Source organism: Bombyx mandarina, chromosome 20, assembly GCF_030267445.1.
Source record: "Bombyx mandarina strain Sakado chromosome 20, ASM3026744v2".
NCBI lineage: Eukaryota > Metazoa > Arthropoda > Insecta > Lepidoptera > Bombycidae > Bombyx > Bombyx mandarina.
Genome location: NC_143226.1, coordinates 11,700,066 through 11,718,008, shown reverse-complemented (window position 1 = coordinate 11,718,008; position 17,943 = coordinate 11,700,066). Strand labels below are relative to the sequence as shown.

The 17,943-nt window shown below is 35.8% G+C and overlaps 1 protein-coding gene across 1 annotated transcript in view; it reads right to left on the bottom strand.

The window, feature by feature from the left end:
- Positions 1 to 17,943, bottom strand: part of eya (eya transcriptional coactivator and phosphatase 2) — an 83,209-nt gene that overhangs the window by 47,061 nt on the left and 18,205 nt on the right. Inside the window, exon 2 of the mRNA XM_089736056.1 lies at positions 4,969 to 5,223. Coding sequence (XP_089592182.1) covers positions 4,969 to 5,043 — 75 coding nt within the window. The 5' untranslated portion in view covers positions 5,044 to 5,223. The remainder of the gene's footprint in view (positions 1 to 4,968; positions 5,224 to 17,943) is intronic.

The following is a 17,943-nucleotide window of genomic DNA, read 5'->3' as shown; positions in this document are numbered from 1 at the left end:
CTTTTTTAAATCAAATGGATTTGCTTCTCTGCAACAATAAGCTTGCGTAATACAATTGCACCTGAAAGATTCACTTTATATAATTATAAAAGTTCATCTTGCCACACGCTAACCGAATCACGCAGTTCCAAAACTAATCTAGCTACCGCTCCCTAATTCCTAACTCTTGTTAATGCTAGTAAGATAAAAATCACTTTTAGTTGCAAAAGGCGTTGAGTCAGCAAGTTTTTAAACTATATATTTAACTTTAATTAGTCGTGGCCTCCTTCGTCCTTCAGCTTCGGTCAAAAAATAATCATAAGAAAAGAAGAATAAAAAAAAAATACAATAATTACAGCCTTTAAATAGTTTTAAAAACACTAGTGGTCCCACAGAAGTCGAAATTCAACTTTAATTAATTGAAATTTTATGTTTAAACATTATTATGGTTCTATTGCCAAATGCTATTGTACTTATATAATATAATCACAGATTTCGCCAAAACTACACTATACATAAATAATAATAAAGACAAACAATATTCATCTATTCTTTCTTAAATTTACCACAGATTTGAAACACTAACAAAAGTTTGAAAATTGACAATAAACAAAGAGTATGTTTTTAATGTTTTCTTTATTGATTTACCTTTTATGCATTCTTTTAAAAAATATTAGTATTGTGCACTTCTTCTCTATATTCTCTATAAGTGTGGAAAATTTCATACTCCTCCGTCCGCGCAATTTTCGCAAAAAGGGATACAAAGTTTTTGCTTCACGTATTAATATATAGATATTTAACTTTAATTAGCCGTGGCCTCCTTCGTCCTTCAGCTTCAGTCAAAAAATAATCATAAGTAAAAAGAAAAAAAAAACAATAATTACAGCCTCTAAATATATAGTTTCAAAAACATTACAATTCAGAGTTACAATGTGTGTCGATCCAATTCGTATTCAATCTTGTATCAGAGTGAGACATCTCGACCGATAAATCGCATCGCGTCGCCGTATCAAGCGGGACAAATTTGTTTTTATTGCTGGTATCACTGGGTGGCTTTATGTTCACGATGCTTTTGTTTCTTTTTTTTTTTTTTTGAAACGATTTGTTCGTGTTGCGCACTGGATGAATCGCCGGCCTATTAATGTTAAGGAATGTCATTTTCATTAGGCATTATGGTTTCGCGTTTCGTATTTTTATTTGAATTTTCAACGAAGAAAATATTATGTTTCTTATATTCCTGGAGTCCTGGAACAAATCACACATCATCGGCCAGCCCCAATCCCTTGTGTTACGGGTACCAAAGACTGATTTACATACTTATATACGTTTAAATATATACATATCGACGCTTGAAAGGCAAACGTGACTAAGCGACAATGCGTGAACTTTACAGTAGACTAATTTAAAGTTGAAATACTTGATAAAAATTCTATTTTAACGAATCTAGCTGTAGGATTGAAATGATTTTAATAGACCTGGAAATATATTTTTTTTGCGCATCGAATATGGTTCCTGCCTATCATTTATGTATAAAGCAGTTATTGTCGCTTAGTCACGTTTGCCTTTCAAGCGTCGATATATAGATAATAAATACCCGGACAAAAAGCAAATAAACCTGTTCATCACACAATGTTTGCCCGATGTGGGAATCGAACCTACGACCCTCGGCGTAACAGTCAGGGTCGCTAACTACTGCACTACCGAGTCAGTCAGTTAGAGACTAACTCATCGATTCTATGTTCGCCTGGTACTAAAATACCAAAAATCTTCATTGCCTACGTACTTGCCTTGGATAAAAATGAAACCCATGAAACCCGCAATAATTACTGGGGGTAGGACCTCTTGTGAGTCCGCACGGGTAGGTACCACCACCCTGCCTGTTTCTGCCGTGAAGCAGTAACGCGTTTCGGTTTGAAGGGCGGGGCAGCCGTTGTAGCTATACTTGAGATCTTAGATCTTATATCTACAGATGGGTGGCGCATATACGTTGTAAATGTCTAGCTCCAGTAATCACTTAACACCAGGTGGGTTGTGAGCTCGTCCACCCATCTAAGCAATAAAATAATAAAAAAATCGATGGTTGTTGTTATATCAAGTTCTCCGTTATAGTCATAACAATAATTATTATTAGTCTTTTAAACGCACCAGTGCCGCGTATCAAAACTATGCAATAGAACTCCTCAACGGTTATGTCCGCCTGGTATCGTGTAGCTAACGATCCACTGTCCTGCGATACTGGTATACCGCGCCACAATACATTACGAGACTTTAATGGCTGCTTTAACATTAGCTTATGAATGGGTAACGCGAGATTAAGGCATAGGGTTGGTATGCAAATGAAAAAAAATATAATTATTTTTCTTCTAAAAATTAAATATGGTCTTCGATAGTCTAAGCGCTACGAAAGAACACAAAACTGAAACCTGGCGTACCGTCAAATTCGTGATTAGAAATGAGATTGCGAAGATTGAAAAGTGAAATCTTTGAGTGTAAGAAAGAGATTTGCACCACGTTCAGTTCATTCTCTTGACGCTGGTGAGGATAATGACTACAATATACCTTATTTTTGGAGAGAGTCATTGTCTTTTATTAATGCCAATAACAATTACATATCACTGTTTGAGGGCATGTACATATATTTAGGTTTTAAATCCAAAAGACAAAGCATCGAACTAATGAACACATGCTTATGTCTCTTTCTTTTTTAAATTTTCAGTTTAGATTATGTACGTTTGAAGCGTGGAAGGATGCACGCTTATGAAACTTTGTGGGATCTATTAAAACCTCCACGAAGGCATAATTGAACTTCTTCACATACGACTTATTTTATGAAAAGAGGCAAATTTGAAAATGACAATTTAAACCAATCTTTTATTATTCATACTTATGCTGGTAGCCTTAAAGGGTTACGCCAGCGTTGCCTAACGAGTAGATGAGCTCACGGGGTTCTAACCTGGTGACGTTACTAACACTAGCCCTAGCAAGAGCAGTGCTTCGCAGAATCTACCACCGTATGAGAAACGCGACCTACTGAGAAGATCCGGCGAGAAACACAGTGGGCCCAATTTAAACCAATAAGCACCGCTTTGAAACAAGAGTGGGCGGAATCTTTAAACGTACCTTGCATTAACTCAGTAGTATTAAGGTGACAGCCCTACAACAACCACTGGGCTATTCACGTTTGTTGCACAAACAATAAAATTTAAACCAAAGATAAAGAATGTACTAATACATGATGATGATGATGATCGTCTGCGGTTGGTAACCGAGTTATCACTTATACGAATTAGGAGTCTTGTTACTGGCTTACATTCTAGGAAGACATGTTTTATAAGACGCAAAGTTATGTGATGAAGGGACGGTGAGCGAAAATAGCTTCGGATAGAAAGGGTAGCTGCTGGTGGATTATGTTTGTATTTTACTTTTAAAAAAAAAGGTGCAGAAAAAAACCTAGTAAGCGACTATAATTATGTTTGTGATGGTAACAAGCCCTGATGGTGAGTGGTGACCGCCGCTTATATACGTGAGTAATGTCAGAGGCCAGGCGAAGGTCTCCTTATCTGTTGCTTAAAAAGGAATTATCCATAGTGTTGATGAAAAACCGTGGAAGTTCCTTCCAAACTCAGGTTGGTACGTGAAAAAACACATCTCTTGAAATGAACTGCGCATTTCACATCTCATAAGTCTGGATCGGACGTATGCAAATGTAGTGAAGTGATTATAATAATACGCAATTCATTAATACGAAGGAACCACTTAGTCCCTTTGCATATGGTCTACTCAGGGAGCTATTTCAAACAAGTCTATAGTATTTGACCTTCCTAACGTAGAATATTAGCTAGCCCAAGTGAGTCATCGGGAGTTTCCAGCGTCTGTAAATGTAAGTGGAAATTCGTCTTTAACTCCCCCTTTGAATAAGAACAGCAATGAATTTCGTAGCGTTAATTAATGCGCCACTTGCAAAACCATTGTTCCAAGGTAGAGGCTACGGTTGGTAATCTTTGGGATAATGGTCTAGTTCCTGCTGTTGTAGCAGACACTTGCCGTCTTATAAATGAAAAGAGATAGCTAGGCCTGCAGTACCGGGAACTATCATTAATCTACAGAATAAACAGGAGCGGAGCGAGGATGGAGCTTTGTGGGTGCCCTAAGAGAGGTTGGGCGGGAGATGGAAAAGGTTACCTCGATCCGATACTGAAATTAACGATTCTACAAGACCTCTCCTGTGCATACTCATATCGTAATGTTGAAAATCAAATATTTATTCTTCGACTTAATAAACTGAAAAGATAAGATGGTGTTTTAAACAGCTTCAAAAAGGTTCATAGATATGCCGCCACGTTTTCAAAGATTCCTCTTTCTTCAATAGTAATAAACACGGTAACACAAAATCAAATAATCAATGCACACAATAATAAAACAATACATTACCTCAGCACTCATTAATTCTAAGAGCAAATAAGGATACATGCAATATGTAAGTGCAGTGGGTAGTGAGTTATTAAGCAAAAGCGGACGTGCGGGCCACAATAGTCGTGCTCCTACAAATTTGTGGGTAGATAGTTATATGTCACGATCCAGTCACACGTATAACCTCATGAACGCATTGAATCTGATCTCAAATATATCTGTAACTTGATTTCATTAACTACTTATAATACCATTAAATCGCGAATATCTCTCGATAAAGTCTTCTTAAATCTGATTGTTTTAATTTAATCTGTGAGTTACGACTGAAAATTTCATTCGTATATATGAAGGTTTATCAATATTTACAATTGCTTAGTGATTATATTAAACATAGTCTTGAATCGAATATAAAAATGAGATCCGATCGTGGTTGTGACCAGATTAAAGTCCTTTAAAAGGTCATTTATAAAAATAACTTTAAATCTCGCTGTTATATATTAGGTTTTATAACGTTTGTTTTATTTGTAAATTTGGTAATATCGTGTGACTGAATTGGCGACTATTACTAGTACATCTGACCTTCGGCTCGGCGTGGTCCAAGCTGCATCGCGGCGACGTGCCGCCGAGGTACCCACACGGCATCAGTGTCACCATGCTTTCGACAACATACCGCGAACTCACGCACAACACACGTCAATGTCACTGTGACAGTTCTATTGGCGGGAAACAGTTTGTATGCGTCATTGTTTTGCGTTTAGGGTTTCGTTTTCGATCGGCACTTATTGTTTGATATTTTTGTTTTTTTGTTGTTGACGTTATCCATGATTTTGTTACCTATAATAAACAGGTGTTTTAATAGAGTATATATATATTTTAACTAGCTGTGCCCACGATTTCATACGTATGAACTTGTATCATCTCAGAATGTATCGTTATATGTGGATTGTATTTTATTAATATTTACATTGATTGCTAGTTTATTTTGTCGACATATTTGAATAATACAAAAGAAAACAAGCCATATTGAGCTTTTCTTCATAAAGAAATCACACACTATGTATCACTCATTCACTCTATATTTAATTTTACATTCATTAAATATATATTAATTAATATTTAAATAATTTCAAAAATTGAACATAACTGAAAAAGATTTAGGGTAGTGTATCTTTGACGGAATCATTTCAAATTACGTTGTCATAATTTTCCAAAAAGCTTTTATTGATAAAATATAAAAAATAATACTCTATTATTGTTGACTTCTCCAAAAGTCATTTTTTTCGAAAAACTATACATTTCGATAACAATAGAACTTAATTAGTGAAACTATTTGTTCGTTCTATCTAATTACCAATAGGGTAGGTGCGATTTAAATGTCCACTAGTTGATAGGGACCGTCAGTGGCTTGGTTTGGTACAGCGACTTCAGAACAAATATAGGTGGTCAGTATTTTACGGGTAGTATCCCTTAACCCCGGTTAGGCTATTGTCTTGGTCTGTCGTGAACTTATAATAAAAAAAACTTAAATAAAATTTCCACTCCGTTAAAACTTTTAATCAAAGACAATGGGAGTTCAAGTTAAAAGCCAGTAAAAAAAAACGAAGGACGTACGGTCACATTACCGTGGCCTATTTCATACGTCATTCACACGTTCCGAAACGCCGAAACACATCGGAACCAATCATATCGCTTCGTCGGTGGCTAGTTATCGAAAGCTTGTTAGTCATCGCCCTACAGCGTACGAATAAAAAAAAACAAAAAAAAAAAACACACACACGGTCGGACCACACAAGTTGTCCCGTCAGATCACTGTTCGTCAACTGCCAAATTTGATTTGACATAATTGTACGAAGGTCCCAACGTTTTGATTGCGGCTTCTGTGTTTATTACGATTTGATGTTTAATTATTTTTCAATTATTCGTTTAGATTGTTAACGCCTTAAAGATATCTGGTGCCGTGTACTATAGTGCCCAATGATACTCTGGTTTAAAAAAAAAAAATAGTAGAGACGCCTTTTGTTTCCCTACCTATTTGCTGGCTTTACTGGTAGTAGGACCTTTTGTGAGTCCGCGCGGGTGGGTACCACCACCCTGCCTATTTCTGCCGTGAAGCAGTAATGCGTTTTGGTTTGAAGGGTGGAGCAGCCGTGGTAACTATACTTGAGACCTTAGAACTGATATCTCAAGGTGGGTGGCGCATTTACGTTGTGGATGTCTATGAGCTCCAGTAATCACTTAACACCAGGTGGGCTGTGAGCTCGTCCACCCATCTAAGCAATAAAAAAATAAAAAAAAGCCTAAGAGGCTATTCCAGTAACGTGCGGTCGGGTAGGTGAGCTCACGGGTTCAACCTGAGAGAATTTGCTAATACTAACCCTAGCAAGAGCAGTGCTTCGCTGAATCTACCATCGGATCGGAATCGTGACCCACTGAGAAGATCCGGCGAGAAATCTAGTAGGCTGTGTCCATGGATTAGTTCGCTCGTCAAACTCTTATCGAATATTTCAATATTCAAATTCTATTCGTATTATTAGAATATTGTGACAATAACAACTATAATTAATTTTCAAACACTGTTAATGTTTAGAAAAATAAACAAATGAATTGCTTCATAAGTCTGTGTCCTTTGCTTAATAAGCCAATATTTGGCATCGCATCCACGGGCATCTTAAAATAACTTTCTTATTAATTATTCATAAGTACCAGCATTTCAATTTCACAATCCCTGTTTTCAATATGGCGTATCTCTATGCTATGCTATATCGAGAAACAATCTATTTTGAATCTTCATTTCTTATTATTATTAGGTATTTTTTTAAAGAATCAATAGCAATATTTACATAGAAATTATTAAATAAATAAATAAAACACTAATGGCTGTTTATGGAGTTGTTGTTGCATAAATTAAAATTCCCGAGACGGTTGCGCGTTTATCATACACGCATTACTTAACTGATTTTATCGTATTATCGTACGAGAGGGAAATTAAAAAAATTCGGAACGCAGTGAAAACAATGATATCGATTTTTTTGAACACATCTGACAGTGACAGTTGATTATTTCTTGACATAAATGACAGCGCCCGGACCGTACTAATTTTTGGCGTACTTTTTGGCGGGAACGCGAGGAGCGAAATTGTGTGATTTGTTTCATTTCTTCAGGTTTAAATGCGTAATAACGGTGGCTTATTAACTGTTTAGTATCTGTGAAAGTGCACAAATGTGGGAAATAATGCAAAGCCGCTGGACGTAACTTCTCGGGATCCTCCAAAAAGTCCACTGAAAAAGTCCCAGTAAATGACCACCACCATTTTACCTCGAGATGTGGGTTCTAAAGTCTCCCTTTTTACAGTACAACGGCTGCCACACCCTTCAAACCGAAACGCATTGCTGCTCCACGGCAGAAATAGGCAGGGCGGTGGTACCTATCCGTGCGGACTCACAAGACGTGCTACCACCGGTAATTACGCAAATTATAATTTTGCGGGTTTTTATTTTTATTACACGATGTTATTCCTTCACTGTGGAAGTCAATCGTGAACATTTGATAAGTACGTATTTCATTAGATTCTCTCATTCTCATGGTATCAGTTTGGTTTAACATCGCTCGGTGTCTTAGCCATTAGGTAAGATGGCTGCTGAGTTCATCGAACCTAAAATGCGTATTAAATACATACATCTCTGGAACAGTGTGCTTAGTGCCAGTTTTTTAACGTGCTCGATAGCGAAAACGTTAACCGAATGCAATTGAAACAGCGCCCCTAGCGGCAAACGTTCCAACTCCATACAAATTAGATTTAACTTTTACGCTATCGAGAACGTTAAAAAACTCGCACTAAGCACACAGGCATACTTGTACAGCGAACCCATCATTCCTTCGAGCCTGAAGGATTGTATAACTGATGCGTGCAAAGGAAACTACGAATCGAAGATGTGTTTTCAACAGTAATTCCTACTAGTCATAATAGTTATTCCAAAATATCAGATCACACAGCAGATATTGGATTAAGGATACAACAGCGTAATAGTTACGAATAGCTTATCCTATGCAATTGACTTTGTGTTAGTTTTGTGCATAATCAATTTGAGTGGATTTGCAAAGTAATGCCCCTTATAACACGGTACTTTTATAACGCATTTTTATATTACTCGATTTCAGTCCCTCGTATAACACGGGTATTCCTCCGTATAACGCGGCGATTTCACACGTCGTACGTATTTCTGTACTATGAAATTTATAATGATTTGCACAGTTCATAATTAATTTCGCGTACCTACCTTTGCACATTGTGACAATTGTGTTGTTATAAAATTAAATTATCTAAATTAATTTATTAAATTTGTGTTCCTAGTCTTTGAATCGTAAAAAGATTAGTTAAAATGTATATATTATATTTATATTTAAATAACATTTGTACATAACCCGTTTTAAGAGGTCATACAAGCGCGTTATGCGAGAATACCCGTACAACGCGTTACCTTAAGGCGAAACTAATCTACCGTGTTATGGAGGAGATTACTGTACATAATAATCAATCTAAACAGCGCTACCTACATACCTATTCTATTTTTAATATTAAAAAATAGTAAAGAACACATTTGTTTTTTAAAATCACAGACGTCACAATGACGTGGACAGACAAAACGTCAAAACTACGTTCCATTCCACGCTACCGCATTAAAATACGTCGAGATTTAAATAAAACAAAAAAAGCACAATACGTCCAAGTGTTCCGTAACTAGCGGGGGGTTGAACAGTAGCGTGCGTCGCGCTGCGTGATACGAAACGCGAAGGGTGGCCATCATTTCATTTCATGTAATTACACAAATTCTGATTTGAATGTAATTAAAAGACGAATTTATTTTCTTATGATGTCTTTTGTTGAATTAAATCAAAGACATAAATTTAAAACAACGTTTTTTAGTGTATGTTATAAGTAGTGACTGACACGTCTTTCGTGATCCAATAAATGTTTTCTATCAACTACTTTACAGGAAATGTACTGGAAGAACCAAAAATTACTTTTTCTTATTTAATCTACTAACTAGAGCTCGGTACGCTTCGCTTCACCCAAAAAAACAAATTGTCGACATGAATATACGAAATTTCATATTGATTCGACCTACGGTTCAAAAGATAAAAAATCACTGCCCCCAGCGCCACCTATCCGGCACTAACGTAATTAAGTTCATCGGATTGTTCATGTAGGTTTTTATATTTGGCTAAAAGTTATTGAGTTTTAGGTGAGCATACGCATTAATTCTCTTTTATATACATACATATGTATATGGATTACGTAAATAATTGATAGATCTCATCACGACTGTTGTTATTGAGCCCATATCTATCACAACATGAATATCACTATCTACTTTCCGATATAAGGTTAAAATTTCAATGGTACACAGGCACAAGCGCGAGATTGCTTCGACAGAAGTCAGCAGGATGCTGGTATCCCCCACGTGGACTTACAATACCTATTTACCAGTAACATTTAATTCAACCTTAATATATAATTAACAAATAAACAGATACATTTCATGTAAATACGGAGAGAAAATGTAGCGCGCAAGATTTTAAGTTTTGTGTAAAACAAAATTATTTTCATTTACTCAAAAAATATAATAAAAGCGTGGTCAACACATCAGAGTCGTAGTGCGGCCTACCGCGACGTCAAATCGTTCCCGTAACCCGAAATTTTATTAATTCAATAAACAGTACACGTTCTAAGAAAACAGTTAGGTAAAGCAAACTAGACAACTATAGTTAATGACTATCCCGCCATCCTATTTCAAAGCATTCCGATCTGAAGGGTGGCGTAATCGTCGTACTTAAGACCCGGAATTTGAATATCGAGCTCATTGTCGATAACTAAAATTGCTGGCTTTCCCTTAAACGCAAAAATCTCCGCGTGTCTCTGTTCATCAAACAAAAAGTTTAATTGTCAAACAGCGCAGAATTTAATTTACTACTCACTTATTTTATCTGTGCCTAATTTATTTACAGACGTGTCGAGACTTTTTGGCGGGAACGCGAGGAGTGAAGTTGTATGATTTGTTTTATTTTGTCTATTTAGGTTTTCTTCAGATTTAAATGTGTAATAACGCTGGTTTATTAAACTGTTTAGTATTTGTGAAAGTGCACAAATGTGGGAAAATGAAACAAAGCCGCTGCACGAAGCTTCTCGGGATCCTTCAAAAAGTCCACTGAAAAAATCTCAGTAAATGACAACCATTTTACTGAGATTATATTTCATCCCATATCGTATCATCTCATTTAATTTCATCTCAGTTGACGCAACTTAATCATCTTAATTTCATTTTACTCCACATTATTATTGCTCGTAAAAATAAGAATATAAACTAAAATAAGACATGACCTAAAGGTCTTAGTTTCCAGGTCATAAAATCCCCTAAAAAAAAAATTATAGACGTGTCAAATTATTTTCCCGCTCTCGCTGTCGTTCCGTTCTACGTACAATAACGCAAATTAATATCAAATTAAAGAAGGCTTTATTGGATAGTTAAAGTTGAAATCGGTGACTGTTATTACATTAATTTAATGATTAGAACCTTCACGCTGCGATCCGCGTGGGGCTGAATCGGTAGCCGGACCGTAAATTTGGTTTGCGAGAAGAGATCGTAAAAATTCAAACGATAAAACAACTTTAATTGGGTTTCATTAATGTAAATTCGTCTTTTGGGTTATAAAAAAAGAGCTATGTTTTAGCATTTTTTATTGCTTAGATGCGTGGACGAGCTCACGGCCCACCTGGTGTTAAGTGGCAACCGAAGTCCGTGGACGTCATAGCGAGCGTGCCACCCACCTTGGACTACGAGTTCAAGTCAGAAGCGTTTTGTTTATCAGACCGGTATGAGATCAAGCTATGTAAATCAGAGGTCACCAATTAGTTTTGCTCGGGGTCCTATTTAAGAAATGACCATCGCAGTCCGTACAACATATTATAGAAAATTTACGAAATAAATGTAATTACGTAAATAAAAAGGGTATTTTTTTAAAAATCAGTGAGATAAATGACATTTTTTGTTGCAGACTATCTGTCCGAAGCTTGGACGAAAATTGGTGTAAGCTATTGATATTAAATCTTGGAGTTTTCAGTTCATCAGCAAAGTCGATATCGAAATTTATTCTGAAGTTCATCTTGGAAAGTCATCTTCACAAATATATTATTATGTTGACCGTCATTTGGTGACCTCTGACGTAAATTTTTCGTGGCAGAAATCGGAGTAATAAGAGAGCACACTGTAGGAACCCGTGAGAGCGAGTAGCAAACTCCAAATAAATTATAGTAATTTCTTCGGTTTTTCTGAGTCATAGACACAATTAAAACCACTTCACGGCTTAATCTTATTATGCGAATTAACCCATAGACATAGCCCACTGAGTTTCTCGCCGGATCTTCTCGGTGGGTCGCGTTTCCGATCCGGTGGTAGATTCTGCGAAGCACTGCTCTTGCTAGGGTCAGTGTTAGCAATACTCCGGTTGGAGCCCCTTGAGCTCACCTACACACGTTAGGGTGAAGCTGAAATAGCCTCTCAAGGCTATCAGCATAGGTAGGAAAAAAAACAAATATTATTTTAAATACAAAATTGTGACAATTAGGCTGTGCGTATGCATCTCACAAACTAACAAACATCAGTACACGGCAACGAATAGGCACCGAATTTAGAGACAATATATTGCGTATTTTTGCCAAAACATTACGAGCTTTACTGCTTTAGAATTACGATTTATTTTAATACGAATGCAAACTCCACGAACGACTAGATCATTTCGGAAACAAGTCTCGTAGATTGATTTATTGATATGCGAAATTCAACTTTAAATGTATGCAAAACGTTTTCGATAAATCATTAATAAAAATCGTTAATTGCCCATTAACATAGTTTATTTAATGCAATTTATAAACTAAAAGGCTTATTTTTATTATATTGTTAGCATTAAATAAAAACGAAGAAAACATTTTAAAAGAAGATATATCTTTTTTTTTATTTCGCCGAAACTACATACATTATAGATAAATAATATTAATCTATTCTCAATTTGACCACAGACTAAACAAAAACAAAAGTTTGACAATTGACAATAAACAAAGAGTATATTTATTTTATAATAATACGTATTAGTAATTAGTAATTAATATACGTAATATACGTAATAAAATAATATACGTATTAGTAATTAATATAATTTAACTGACACATTTAATTAACATTTTTTAGATTTTCTATTTATAAGTAGCTTTACCTAAATAATAATTATTTTTATTCATTTATTAGATATAATTAGATTAACATTTAACTTATATGTGTTGTGTCAATACAATTTAAAAAATATTAGCATTCACTGCACTCCTTCTCTATATTCTATATAAGCGTGGGAAATTTCATACTCCTCCGTCCGCGCAATTTAAGTAAAAATGGTACAAAATTTTTGCTTCACGCATTAATTTAGAGATGTATTATTGTTTATATTTACGACGTTTTCAACACTTTAAGCTTTTCCGTGATAAAGCATGACTAACGTACCTACTTTTCGTCGACATTTGAATATTGTGCTGATTTTAATACACGAATACAACAATCCTAGCCAACTACCGCGCCGTAAATTGAGTCTCAGAAACTTAGGAGCTGGTAGCAACGTTTATGACATGTACCCTTGTATGTTGCAAGGCGTATTGTGAGCCCACACACGTCATTACGGGTCCTCCTGATCCATTAACAGTGCTTTTAGGCACTACAAGCACCGGTCACCGTCCTCGTCGAACTCCTCACTTGCGACGAAGGGTTCGACGAGCGAATTAACCCATAGACACAGCCCACTGAATTTCTCGCCGGATCTTCTCAGTGGGTCGTGTTTCCGACGCAAGCTCACCTACACACGTCAGGGTGAAGCTGAAATAGCCTCTCAAGGCTATCAGCATAGGTAGGAAAAAAAAATGAAAAAAGTGAGCCCACACAATTAGTACACTCGACCTTCAATGACCTCACGCTCGATAATTTGCATTTATCAATAGTTTGAAATTTTTTCTCGATCCCTTGAGAAATACTCTAGATATCAAACAAAATCAATCTTAGTTGTTGGGTAATTTGAAGTTGAAAGAATAGTTTCTCGTGAACATACAACAGTTTGAAGTCCGGGCTTCGCTCCCGTCTGTAATTTGAAGTGTTTATCATGCTCCTGTATTTTGTTTGCATACGCGTTCAAAGCTCTCGAAATATACTAGACAGTGTTTTTTTTATGAACGTGGGATTACATGTGTCCCAGAGGCGTTTCCAGTTTCACCAGGATAGGTGGGCGAGCAAAGGATCAGCCAGGAGGGTTGGAATTTGCTAAGCTGCCCGAGCACCTCAAAAGGAGACCTAACAACTCAAGAGCAGCTGCTTCGCAAATTAATCTACTACCTCAGAGAAACTCAGCGGGCTGATGCATAGGTTAGGGGTGGACAGTGTACGGACATAGTCACAAAAGAGGTAACGCAAGAGCAAATTAATGAACCTCTTTTCAAAATGTTATTTATTTGTACATTTATTTCTGTGGAAATGTTTTAAAGAATAAATCACGATCATAATTATTTCGATCAAAAATTTCTCGCCTCCCTCTTTTCTATTAAAAACTCCAGTCATTTTGAGCTCTGGGTAATATTTTTTTGTTTATGGTGCGTTAAATTTCCGATTATCGATATTCTATCGTATCACATTCCCGCCTAATTTTGCCTCGACGAGAGGATCGCCGTTATCCAATCAAGACATCAGCCTAGGATCCGAAGCGATGGGCGGAGTGTAAGTGACGTTATGATTTCTATCTCCGCTAAAAAAACATTCGTATTAACCTAAAAAAAAAACAAATAAACAGAATTCAACAATTAGCTTATGCATGTACGATAAAATATTTAGCCGTAATAGTGGTGTCACAGTCGTCTCTTATATCGATAATTCCGTGATGTTTATGATCGAATTAAAACCAATACTCGGATGCGAGCGGAGATTACTATCGTTTTGTGTTAAATAAATGCTGCCGGAGTTGATCTTTGCATTCGTTCGATAGATAATGCTAATAGGGCTGTTTGAGTTAAAAATCTCCGTGATTATACATAATATTTTCTACAAAAAAATTAAATTATGTATTTCATTAAGCACAAGAGGTCCTACCACCATTATTACTGGTGGTAGGACCTCTTGTGAGTGCGCACGGGTAGGTACCAACACCCTGCCTATTTCTGCCGTGAAGCAGTAATGCGTTTCGGTTTGAAGGGTGGGGCAGCCGTTGTAACCATACTGAGACCTTAGAACCTATATCTCAAGGTGGGTGGCGCATTTACGTTGTAGATGTTTATGGGCTCCAGTAACCACTTAACACCATTGGGCTGTGAGCTCGTCCACCCATCTTAGCAATAAAAAAAGCATTGTTTTATAGTCTGATTTTATGGTCTCTTAATTTTTTTTTTATTGATTGTGTAATCAACAATTAATCACAAATAATTTACAGTCAGTTAATCAATGTCTTCTTAATCGACTATTAATTAATTATTTTACTTTTATCGTATAGCGCAGCCTTTCTCAAAGTGGGCGATAATGCCTCCTTGTGGGCGCTGCAGGCCTAAAGGAGGGTGGTAAGAGACCCCAGAAAAAAATGGGGCATCGTGTAGAGACTTCGGTGGCGATTTGTAATTTCATCTAGGAGGACTCTTAGACACTGACTGAGCTCTCGCTATAGCGATTTTTAAGTAGGTGAAAGAATGGGGGCAGTACAAAATAATTTATTCTCAAAGTGGGCAGTAGATGAAATAAGTTTGGTAGCCTCTGCTATAGCGGTATATGAACTCGAAGCACCTGATGTTGAAGTTATTAGTTAAAGTCGAGACTGTCCACCCTTCGAACAGAAATGCAAGACTTCTTCCCGGTAGAAATAGGCAGAGTCATAGAGCATACTCGTGCCTATTATAGCTATTTACTGCCAGCAGTGAAATCAAATAAATAGTTCAACAACATTCAATTTGCGGGCTTTTCATTCTATCACACGTTGTTTTTCCATAAAAGTTGATAATTAGGTTAAGTTTAGATTTCTATTTAAAAAAAAAGTACTTTTTCGATAGATAGGAATCGAACTACACCATCGCCATGGATAGATGCTTGTAACAAAGTAAAATAATAATTGACTAATCACTGAGAACGAATACAGAAATGTTTCGCAAAAATAATTCAAATATCTTTTTGAATATTCAAGTGACCCGTCGGACCGGTCGCGACAAAACGTTTTTTTTTTTTTTTCTTCAACAATATCAAAATATCTCGATTTTAGGCATAAATTAATTGATTAAAATCGTGAACTGGTCGTTCGCTATCCCTCGGCCGACGGAGAAGATGTTAATTAGAGAATTTCGAAAGCACTTATTGGTAAAATTGAGGACGTCGATGGTTATCTATTGTGTACGCAATCTAAATATCGATTAGAATCTCTCTTATAATTCGTTATTTGCGATGGTTAGGTGATATTTTGATAAGGCTGTCAGGCTTTTTTGTTTTTGAAGTTATACTTCTTTAGGCGCGTTATGAAAAATTGATGAGAGTGAAATTTTACGATGCGCGCCGCCTCTGTTCACTGTGTATTTATATTTATAATATTTATCGACATGCTTTGAGTTTCTACATTTAAAACACGTGTTTTCATTTTGTTTTCATTATACAAGTGCGAATTTTATATGTGCGTCTGAATTATAATCAGAAGTTTCTAATTAATATTAGAGAATATTTGTGAAAAAACTGTGCTCATCAACCTTCCTAAGTGCTCCAATACAATTGAGGTTAACTATCCGAATGTATTATTTAGTAATATAAATGACAAAATTATTATTTAATATAATTCATACTAAATATTATTAAATTATTAACGTTAAATATTTATTATTAGTTATTTAATATTAAAAAAAACAAGAAATAAATTTAATAAAAATAAAGTATAACTTCTTACGCGCGTACATAAGTACACGCACCCTTTTTTTTAAAGGACCTCATTAACTTTTTTCAATTTCGTTTTAGCAAACGAATTCATAGCTCGGCTGGGTTTTTCTTTATTGCCTTGACGGGTGAAATAATTCATGGACTATCGGAAGTGACCATCGGAGTGCATAGATATCACAACGAGTGCCACCACCCGATTTGAAATATGCTCGAAGTCTCACTTGGATTGTATGACAGCTGAACTTCAAACAAGAACGCAGATTGCCAGCAGCAAAAAAATGTTTGAATGAAGGTATCTATCTACTCTGTCATTAACAATTACCGAAAAACTACGTCTGCGAACACTCTGTAAATATGAGATATGATTTGAGCATTAAAAAAAAGTCGTGAGAAAATTTTTACAGTTCAAAATCAAAACCATGAGTCACTAACTACCGATTCAGTACAAAAACTAATCAGACACTGTCTGTCAAGCTGATCATGGTTGCGGTCAAATTATTTCCATTCAAATAGGCGTATTTTTTTAAACATGCCAGTTTAATTTCGGTTACCAAGGTCGCATAGCTGCCTAGGAAGTGTTTCGGAAACGTTTGACTATTCCTGGATGAGATAAAAATATGGCGCAACTTGATTTGAGCGCTTTATAAAACTTTGCAATTTATTCTTAATACGTATGTATAGCTAATGTTTATGGTAAATTAGCTGACTGGATAAATTTTAAAAGCGGATTTTACAAGGAAGCCATTTTTTTTTATTATAAACAAAATAATATTCTCTATGTAAGTACCAAGGCTGCATGACCACAATGGAGGTAAATAAGATGTCAAAGATATTTGAAATTGGAACATATTTTGTTTGTGGATTGTTGTGTTTGTGTTTGTACATCAGTAGTGTAGCGAATTCTGCAATTTTTTTTTTAATTCAAACCACCAGACAAAAGAATAAATAAATTAATTAATGCGGCATTACATCAACAACAAAAAAAACCTGTCGGAAACATATGTGCACCTGTGACATATTGTGACTCCGAGGTCACGAAATACGATTTTATTCGAAGAATATTTATGAATTGTGATTTAAATGTTCAGTGAACAGAACTAATGCGAATATTTTTAATGAATGAATTAAATAGACGAAGAAACGTTGCGTGTTTATTCAAGGAGTGATTGTTTTTTTTTTTCATTATTCTGCCCTCGGATAGGGTATATCATATGCTTCTTGGCTTTATATGCGGTCGGTCTTTTAGTCATGCTGTATAGAGATCTGGTACGAATCTTACGATCGGCCGCCAGCCAATGTCAACCAACTCTTTGGGTTAAATCTCTAGTATACATATATCCATTGCAACGTGCCATATAGTGGAGGACTTTTCTTTTTTAATTTTTCTTTATTTTCCCTCGTCCGTTTCTTTTGTCCATAAATTGCTTTTTATTGAAAACATTAACACTAAAATTTAGTTTTTTAAATTTCAAAATCTATCAATAGGCACCAATCACATTAGATTGGTTTTTCAGTAATTATTAAAAGTAAGTATATTTGAGGTTGTCAGTGCAAAAGTGGCCTAATGTTACCA